Source organism: Physcomitrium patens, chromosome 2 (genome assembly GCF_059467195.1).
Source record: "Physcomitrium patens ecotype Gransden chromosome 2, ASM5946719v1, whole genome shotgun sequence".
NCBI classification, from domain to species: Eukaryota; Viridiplantae; Streptophyta; class Bryopsida; order Funariales; family Funariaceae; genus Physcomitrium; species Physcomitrium patens.
The window spans coordinates 783393-793155 of NC_143411.1; the positions used below are offsets into that span (position 1 = coordinate 783393).

The following is a 9763-nucleotide window of genomic DNA, read 5'->3' on the forward strand; positions in this document are numbered from 1 at the left end:
TCCATAGATGACCAAATTTGGACCATTGTAAGCCATGGCTAGAGTCTTTGCATTGTATGGACCTTATACTTTGCACAAATCTATCAAAGATTAAATCAAGCCTTCGAGCTAGGCTTTCTTTTTATTTAGAAGGGTGCTTAGTCTTAACAAGCATATTATAATAATAAAGATTACCTCTGCAATGTTGTTGAGTACAAGTAGTACCACCCACTAAGAAGGAAGAGGGGTACATGTAGGCAACTTCTGTGTGAGATACTTGCAAATCACTATGTGCCTTTGTTACAAAAATCCATTCAATTTTTCCATAGATGACCATCACATGTCCATGAATTTTGGGCATGTACAATCCATCTTCTTGATGAGACTATATTGCATGCAAAGATAAGAAACAAAGTCCATCAAGATGGTGATGAATTAGTTATCATACAACTTGACATACTCAACTTGGACCACAAAGCCAAGTTGGTGCAGAGCACACCACACCCGCATAATCCCATCACTAGCCATCTTAACCATCTTCATTGTGATGCCAAAAATCCACTTAATTATTGTCTGTTTTCCATCTATGCTAATTCTAACTACTTGTGTCCTTTATTTTGGAGCAATAACATATAAAAGTTTTACAGTCTTAGTGAAGATTACTTCAGTTGTCTTGCAATCAAAAAACAAAATGGCAAGAAGATGGAAGTTGTGTAACTTTGATTGACTCTCAAATTGAATTTAAAAGTCAAAGTAAGAAGTGCCTTGCTTTGAGTCAATGTCAAGAGTGAGCAAAAATATTCATTGCATATGGAGGAGTATGGTGATTTTTTATAAACTCATGATATAAACGACCTTCACAAATAAAGCCACATGATTATCATTGCATCCATTGAAGTAGTCCATGTGCGACATGATTTTTGTGACATCCACAAGATGCGTTGCTAATTGGAATAAAGCTCCACAAAAAACAAAGCTGATCACAAGATGAAACTACCACAAAGAACTCATTTTTACTGTGTATATTTTGTGGTTTAGAGCTTGTTCTCTATTAAGCTCAACTTGATTGTTGTTTGTATCTTTGAACAACTTGAAAATTGATAATATTCGTTCATAAATCGATGTAGATTCTTCATCATCTGCATTGAATAACATGTCATTAATAACCACATCTACAATGTCTTGATTGATTTTGAATATGAGTGCCTTCTTGGTCTCATAATGAGTTGTGAGGGTATTTTTGAAATTCATCTAGTCAAGGAACTACTAAAAGTGCATTGTACTCTTTGCAATCAAGCTTTTCATAGAATAAGCACAGTGCTAAAAGGACTTAATTAGTATTAAATCATGGGTTTGACATGAGGTCAAACTTTATTCCTATAAAAGATTTGTAGGAGGTCTGCAATTCCTTCACCATAGTGAATTTGATGTGTATACCTTGACATGATTGTTGTGATTGTAGATCAATATTCCTTTGCACAGATCATATCAGGTAGTACTTCTTCCAACCCTATGGAGGAATACTATTGGGGCTTTATTTTAGGGCATCTTGCTAAGCTTATTCTAAAGAAATTAGGATTTTTTTGGAAAAAGCTCTAATATAAGGAGGCCAAATCATGTCCCAAAAGAATAGAGAAAAAATGACCATTTATATGGTCCTCTACCATTTATAGGATCAGATCTCAATTTATAAAGCTAAGGAGCAAAAATACTGTTGGGCATTTCCACTCCTAAATTTTAACATTAAATGTATAAAATAACAAAAACCAAATCAGTGGTTTGTTATTGTGAAAAGGATTTATGTGATGTGTCGGAGAATCATGTTTTGTTTCTTAAGGTGGAGTTTGCAAATTCCCATACTCTCCTACTTTTATAACAGACAATAAAATTCTTAAAATAAAAATAAATAAATAAATAAACAAAAATGCAACTCAAGGTGTAAAGAAAGTGCAAGCATTGCAAAGTCTTTTTTTCTTTTTTGGTCTTCTTCCTTTTGTTTGAAATATCTCAATTGGGGTTTGGATACCATACATAAATCAGTACTTTTTGCGTGGCAACTTCACAATCAAAGAAGCTTGGTTAGTGACAAAGGGGCTCATACTCCGGTGTCCTTAGGGATGCATCCTTCACCTCATTCATCTAGTGGCATGAAACATGTGTCTACAAAGGTACATTTGCTTTGCTGGATTATGAACACAAGCTTAGGAGGAGCCAGAAGGGGGTCTACTCATAGGGATATGGACTTTGCTTCACTTACGCTTACTTAGGTAATACATTAAGGAAAACAATTAGAAGTTGTACTTTTTAATACAAAAATAAGTCACTTGATAATTGATTTGTATGAAAGAATTACCTTTTATAAATTATGGGTTTTCCAAAAAAGCACTCTCTGAAGTGATGCAGATCTTGGTGTAAGTTTGTTGAATACAGAACTTTGTGAATACATGACTGGTTATCTATTTATGGTCAAGTTTTGGTGCAAGAAGAAACATTTACATCCCATGATAAAATCTAAGATTTTCACATACTTCAGAAGAAAAAGTGTTATATAAAAAATATCACAAATTAGTTGCAATATTGCAATAAACAGTATACATTTGCGGCAAACATAAAAACACAGACATATTTCATCTGTCTTTATTTCTTTTTATATTATATTATTTATTTATTTATTTATGTGTGTGTTTGTGCATGTGTGTAATCTCTAGGGTAGATTTCTTTTTTAAAAGGGAATGAAGGACAGATTGACAACTCAGCAACTTGATTTTCCCAACAATAAATTCATGCCTTGACTTTAGACCAGGGACTCATTCATGTGTTCTGGCAAGCTGTTGTTGATATGTGAATCAATCTTGCCTTAGGTTTGAAAATAAAAAAACAAACCAATCTTGCATCCTTTTTCTGAGATGTTCTCTTTCTGTGAAATAATTGAAGTGTAGGTTCAAGGAAAGAGCATCCTAAGGAAGCTCCAACACCACAGTCATGGTGTAAACTTCTTGCCAAAATGGGTTACATGGATGAAAGCTCACGATGGGCTTCACGATTCATGAGGGAGGTGACTCACGTAATCCATTTTCGGAATTGTTAAATTTAGATCGTTTGACCATATTCTTCCCTGAATTATTCAAACTCTTTTCTGTGCTATTAATATTTTACTGTTTTTGAGACTGGGCAGTACTTTACGAACTCAATGTTAAGATTCGCAAATTTACAATAGTACTACCTGGTTTATTTATATTAAAAATTACCAACTTTTTTGTTACCTTTTCAACTGTGGTTCTTTTTTCATTTCTATTCTATTTTTCTTCTGATTTTTTTTTTTTTTTTTTTTTTTTTTTCCTTTTCTAGACAGAGTTTTAAAAATGGTATTCTGTCAAGTTACCGTATGCAATGTTCACGTGCTTTGTTCATTTGTTTTCATTCGAAACTTCCACATGATTATTTTCGACATTGTTTTACTTGCCAGCTAACCATCCAGTCGGTTAATAAACGATAGGCAACAAGGTTTCAAGCTCTTCAATTGCCTGGTCCATTTGTTCACTCATGTCAGGGAAGTAGTAGTAGTAGTAGTAGAAGGAACATAGTTAAGAAAAATGAGTTATTCACTTGCAAACACAGACAGTGGCAGACATAGCTGGATTAAGACTTGCCCCTCAGAGAGAGTGATCACTGAACCGAATTACAGAGACGGGTTTCAACACAGAAACAGGTCCTGGTTAAGAAATCTAGGAAGACCTTAAGATCCAGCAAGAGATATCTGCAAAGAACCGACGGTCAAAGCTGCATCGGCAATAGCGAAACAGGTTGTCTCTCGCAACAATTTACAAGTCGCTTGGACACTAAGACAGGTGTTGATGTTGTTGGTGTTGAGTCACCCGTAATCACGGAATGTGCTCAGTACCCTGGACGGATGGGACCCAATGGCCAGTTCATCGCTGGAACAGCAATGACCGCACCGGCCGATCGCAACAAAGCGAGATGTGAAGATATTTACCGCCGATGACTGGTCAGATATCGGGCAACATGCAAGACGATGACTGCTGGTCCATCGGAATAATGCCTTGATCGATGGATCGATCGACGGAACAGTTACTGCAATGACTTGTCGATGCGAAGTTTGACTTGCTCTTCCATCTCCAGTAGCGGGGTCAGGATGGAGGAGAGGTAGGGTCCAGGATGATGAGGTGAGGCCAAAGCGGAGGTGGAAGGGGAAGCGAATCACTATGCCATCGAGACGACAACTTTTTCTCGTCCGGAACAATTCAAGCGCGTGGAGCTGCATGGGGAGGTTAGGCGCTGGTTTTCCAGCCGAGGGATTGGAATTTGGGCAACATTTGGGGAGAATAATTGCACACCCCCCACTGAGTTGACTGCTTTACAGCTGGGCTTAGGATGATTGATGAAGCTCCGATTTGGTCGCGGCTACGTAATCACTCGAGGGGTGCTGGGAAATACCAGGATGAACCGCTGTAAACCATCGTTATTCTGTCAGGTGCGAGGGTGTGGGGGAGGGAGAGCCCAAAGCCTTGGGGGTAGGAAGCTACCTAGTACAGGAATCCTTGTGATGAAGAACTCCTGCACTCATTCGTTTGTGCCTACTCTGAGGCGAATGCGTACCAGCTTCTTGACCTGAAACGTTGAATGCATGGTTGCAAAGTTGCAAGAGTTTGGGTTTCCGGAGACACCGTGCTCGCCGTGAAAGCCGCGTGCTATTTGGTGAGTTTCGACGAGATTTTGGTTGGCTGGGAAGGGAATTAGGTGCGATTGTGAGTTTATTGTGTCCGAATTCGGGGGGGGGTAGAACTAGTTCGAACGTGAACGTGGACGCGGTGGGTTTCCAGGCGGAGGATTATTCCAGACTTGGCCGTCTTCGTTGCTCTTGACATGAAACGTAGTATGTTTAGGGAGGCGAATTGCAAGAGTATGTTCAAATTTTTGAACGACGCGGTTTAAATTCTGACTTGTGTGTCGCCTGTTGTGATTGTTGAAGCTCGGAAGCAATTTGGCGGAGCTTGGAACATGTTGGAGTGGACACAGTCAGACAGCATATCCCGAGTCTGAGATTTTTGAAAACACTCAGGCAATCGGGACTTACAAGGTTCGCATGTATGTTTGAAGACTAAGGAGAAGTCTTCCTTTCAAAGGCAGGCATGGCATCGCCAAGGTCTGCTGCAACTGGTGGGCTCGGTTTCCGCGGCGCTGGGCAGCAGAATATGCAAATGGCGGGGGGTCAGAGTGTGAATGGCGGCTCAACTACTCACCGTAGTTCTAGGGGGGCTGCGGGCGGAAGATATAACAATCTGTACCGCGATGAAAGTGACATGAGCGGCGTTACAGACAGCGAAACGGGGTCTGATTATTTATACACCGTCCAAATTCCGGCCACACCTGACAATCAAGTAATGAATACAAGCCGCGATTCTGTGCGCGGGATTGACCCCGTTATCGCCGGGAAGTCGGAGCAGCAATTCGTTTCGAGCACGATCTTCACCGGGGGTTTCAAGAACCAAGCTCGGGGTCACACGATGGACAAGATGATGGAGAACGAGGGCAATCACCCCCAACTCGCCGGCGTCCGCGGCCCAACCTGTGCCTGCAAAGGCTGCGACGGGAAGGCCATGAGGGACGAGCGCGGGGAGGACATGACCCCTTGCGACTGCCACTTCAAGATTTGCCGAGACTGTTACATCGATGCCTTGAATAGCTCTGGGAAATGTCCGGGGTGCAAACAAGAGTACACCGTTGCGGACGATCCTTTCTCCCGAGACGGTTCCGAGACCGACATGCGCGCCCTCCCGCCCCCGAGCGACGACAGCTCACGATTGGAGCGCCGTCTCTCGCTCCTGAAAACGAAGCCTAGCATGATCGTAGGCAATGGCTCCCCCGCAGATTTTGACCATGCTAGGTGGTTGTACCAGACTAAGGGCACTTACGGTTATGGCAACGCCGTTTGGCCTGGTGAAGATGGTTACGACGGTGGAGGCGGCAATAATCCCCCAAACCTGGGAGCCTTGCCCGAGTTTAATGATAAAGTGCGGCGCCCGCTAACAAGAAAAATCAGCATCTCTACTGGTATTCTGAGTCCATACAGGTTGGTCTTAAACCGGAGCAATGAACTTTATATCCCGAAGTGCCTGTTCTCATCATGAATGAATGTACCATGTCTGACATGATCCACAAAGAAGATTCTCTGCCTTAGTTCTGACTCAATGTGCTTGTCCATAGGTTGATCGTCTTCATCCGCATGGTTGTACTTGCCTTGTTCCTCATGTGGCGAATAAATCATCCGAATCCCGACGCCATCTGGCTTTGGGGAATGTCAGTCGTTTGCGAGATTTGGTTTGCCTTCTCCTGGATTCTTGATCAGATGCCAAAATTGTGCCCCATCAATCGGCTCACGGACTTGACCGTGTTGAAAGAACGGTTCGACATGCCGTCACCAGATAATCCATCCGGCAGGTCTGATCTCCCTGGCGTCGACATCTTTGTCTCCACAGCCGATCCCGAGAAAGAGCCTCCTCTCACAACTGCTAATACAATCCTGTCCATCTTAGCAGCTGAGTATCCTTTGGAAAAGCTTGCGTGCTATCTTTCTGATGATGGTGGTGCGCTTCTATCGTTCGAAGCTTTGGCCGAGGCAGCAAGTTTTGCTCGCATTTGGATCCCTTTCTGCAGGAAGCATAAGATAGAGCCTCGCAATCCCGAAACCTATTTCCTGCTCAAAGGGGATCCAACAAAGAACAAGGTTCGCTCCGATTTTGTGAAGGATCGCCGTAAGGTGAAGAGAGAGTACGATGAGTTCAAGGTGCGCGTCAATGGTTTGCCTGACTCTATCCGTCGTCGGTCTGACGCTTACAATGCTCACGAGGAGATTCGAGCTAAGCGCCAACAGATGGAGTCTGCAGTTGATCCATCGGAGCCTCTTAACATTCCCAAGGCTACTTGGATGGCTGACGGGACACACTGGCCTGGAACATGGAATCAGTCTGGCAAAGAGCATGGTAGAGGAGACCACGCAGGCATCATTCAGGTGATGCTCGCGCCTCCCACTGCCGAGCCTCTGATGGGCAGCAGCGACGAAGAGAACATCATCGACACCACGGACGTCGATATCCGTCTGCCGATGCTTGTCTACATGTCTCGCGAGAAGCGCCGGGGATACGATCACAACAAAAAGGCCGGAGCTATGAATGCACTTGTGCGAACGAGTGCCGTAATGTCTAACGGGCCCTTCATTCTCAATCTGGATTGTGATCACTACATCTTCAATTCTCTCGCTATCCGAGAGGCCATGTGCTTCTTCATGGACAAGGGCGGTGACCGCATTGCATACGTGCAGTTCCCTCAGCGTTTTGAGGGCGTGGATCCGAACGATCGATACGCCAACCACAACACCGTCTTCTTCGACGTGAATATGAGGGCTCTGGATGGACTGCAAGGGCCTGTTTATGTCGGAACGGGGTGTGTGTTCAGACGAATTGCGCTTTACGGTTTTGACCCCCCCAGGCTACCTAAACGTGGTTGCTGCTACACCCTCTGCTGCAGCTGTTGCGGACCAAAGAAACCCACGAAGAAGAAGAAGCAATCTAAATCTGAGAAACGGGCGTCAGAGGTGACAGGCTTGACGGAGCACACCACCAGCGACAGTGACGATGATATTCAAGCCACCATGCTTCCGAAGCGTTATGGCTCTTCTGCTGTTTTCGCCGCTTCCATCCCTGTGGCAGAATTCCAAGGGCGACCTCTTGCAGATAAGGGTGTCTTCAATGGTCGCCCTAGCGGAGCCCTCACTATCCCCCGTGAGCCTTTGGACGCCGGAACAGTTGCTGAGGCTATCAACGTGGTGTCCTGTTTCTACGAGGACAAAACTGAGTGGGGAGGTCGAGTGGGATGGATTTACGGGTCCGTGACAGAGGATGTGGTCACTGGTTTCCGCATGCACAATCGTGGTTGGCGCTCAATTTACTGTGTTACCAAGCGCGATGCCTTTCGGGGAACTGCTCCAATCAATCTTACCGATCGTCTTCACCAAGTAATAAGCCTCTCTTTAGAAATTGGTGCAAGATAATTGAATTTGATTGTACCAATGTCAGGATTTTTCTTTTGCTGCTCCTCCAAATTGGTGAATGGCATGAAATGCGTACTAATGGTCTTCTCCAATCGGAAAATTGCAGGTGCTTCGGTGGGCTACAGGATCCGTCGAGATTTTTTTCTCTCGCAACAATGCTTTTCTGGCCAGCTCCCGTCTCAAATTCTTGCAGCGTGTTGCCTACCTTAATGTCGGCATCTACCCCTTCACTTCCATCTTTCTTCTGGTCTACTGCTTCCTTCCCGCTCTCTCTCTCTTCACCGGTCAATTTATCGTGCAGAACTTGAATCTCTCTTTCTTGATCTACCTTCTCACCATCACCGTCACCCTCTGCGCTCTCGCCGTTCTGGAAGTGAAGTGGTCCGGAATCTCTCTGGAGGAATGGTGGAGAAATGAGCAGTTTTGGGTGATCGGAGGAACTAGTGCCCATCTTGCTGCTGTATTCCAGGGTCTGCTCAAGGTCATGGCCGGAGTCGACATTTCTTTCACTTTAACGTCCAAGTCAGCCGGAGAGGACGAAGATGACATCTACGCTGATCTCTACATTGTAAAGTGGTCGTCTCTCTTCATTCCTCCCATCACCATCGGTATCACTAACATGGTAGCCATCGCCGTGGGCTTTTCCCGCACCGTCTACGCCACTTCACCCGAATGGAGCAAGCTTCTGGGAGGAGTCTTCTTCGCCCTGTGGGTGCTCATGCACTTGTATCCCTTCTTCAAAGGTCTCATGGGCAAGGGCGGTAAGACGCCAACCATCGTCTTCGTGTGGGCGGGTCTTCTCTCCGTCATCATCTCTCTCCTGTGGGTGTACATCAGCCCCTCGAACGCGGACGCAGCGGGCACTGGTGGTTTTACATTCCCTTGAAAGACATGGCCATTTCCCCCCGAACCTTAATTCCTCCGCACCCGAGCCCCAGTTGCGGATCGCTTCAGAGCGCGCCGTTCTTTAAGAGTAATCAGACTGGGGCACGCATGCATGAGTAGAATAGTACCTAACCTCCTAAGACGTGTATGTTACATCTGCGGTAGTCGCGGAGCATTTCACAATCGCTGCATCTGTACATTAGTTGAACATTCTTTGGACTCACGTAAGATGAGACTACCGTTCTGGGGCGCACGTAGAATGCGAGTGAGGCAAAAAAAAACAGGATACTTAAAGTGCAATCAAGGCAATGAAGGATCAATCGTCTCTCAGACCTCTTTGAGGTGGTATAGACAGCGGCGAGGACCCCGACGCAGTACAATAAGATCATCGCCGCAAAGTATGTAGTAATTCTAGAGTACATACATTGTAAAGTCGAAGCCATGCTTCGAGTGAGCTTGTGGGCAGTCTGTCTGTGTGTGCTTTTTTCTTTCACCCAATTTTGTTTTTCATTAAACTCCGAGTCTCACTCTCGGTTGTTGCGATTGCAATGGAAACTCTTCTTGCCGACACTCCTGACACACAATCCTATGTTATTCAATGTCCTCTCTTTCATACTCACCGTCATAGATTTCAGAGTTAATGTGACTCTTCTTACTCGGTGAAAAGTCCAAGGAAATAAGTATCAAGGAACATACAAAGTATCATTTTTCTACCATCGAGATATGGTGTCGTTTGTGGGTGCTCGTGAGCAGTTCATTACTGTTTCCACTGCCCATGTAAAGTTGGCAGTGTCAGAGCATTTCTGAAAGCATTGCATAGAGATAGAATAC

General features: G+C 44.5%; 1 protein-coding gene across 2 annotated transcripts; it reads left to right on the forward strand.

Moving 5' to 3' along the window:
* Positions 1 to 4369: 4369 nt before the first annotated feature.
* Positions 4370 to 9502, forward strand: LOC112294283 (cellulose synthase-like protein D4). Of its 2 annotated transcripts, none has more exons than XM_024544579.3 (4): positions 4370 to 4695; positions 4970 to 6070; positions 6205 to 8011; positions 8154 to 9502. In XM_024544579.3, the coding sequence occupies exons 2-4, from the start codon at positions 5130 to 5132 to the stop codon at positions 8931 to 8933; spliced, it is 3528 nt and encodes a 1175-aa protein (XP_024400347.1). In that variant the 5' UTR covers positions 4370 to 4695; positions 4970 to 5129; the 3' UTR covers positions 8934 to 9502. The 2 variants fall into 2 exon arrangements, with proteins under 2 accessions (XP_024400347.1, XP_024400354.1); XM_024544586.3 differs by having other exon boundaries at positions 4659 to 4808.
* The last annotated feature ends 261 nt before the right edge of the window (positions 9503 to 9763 follow it).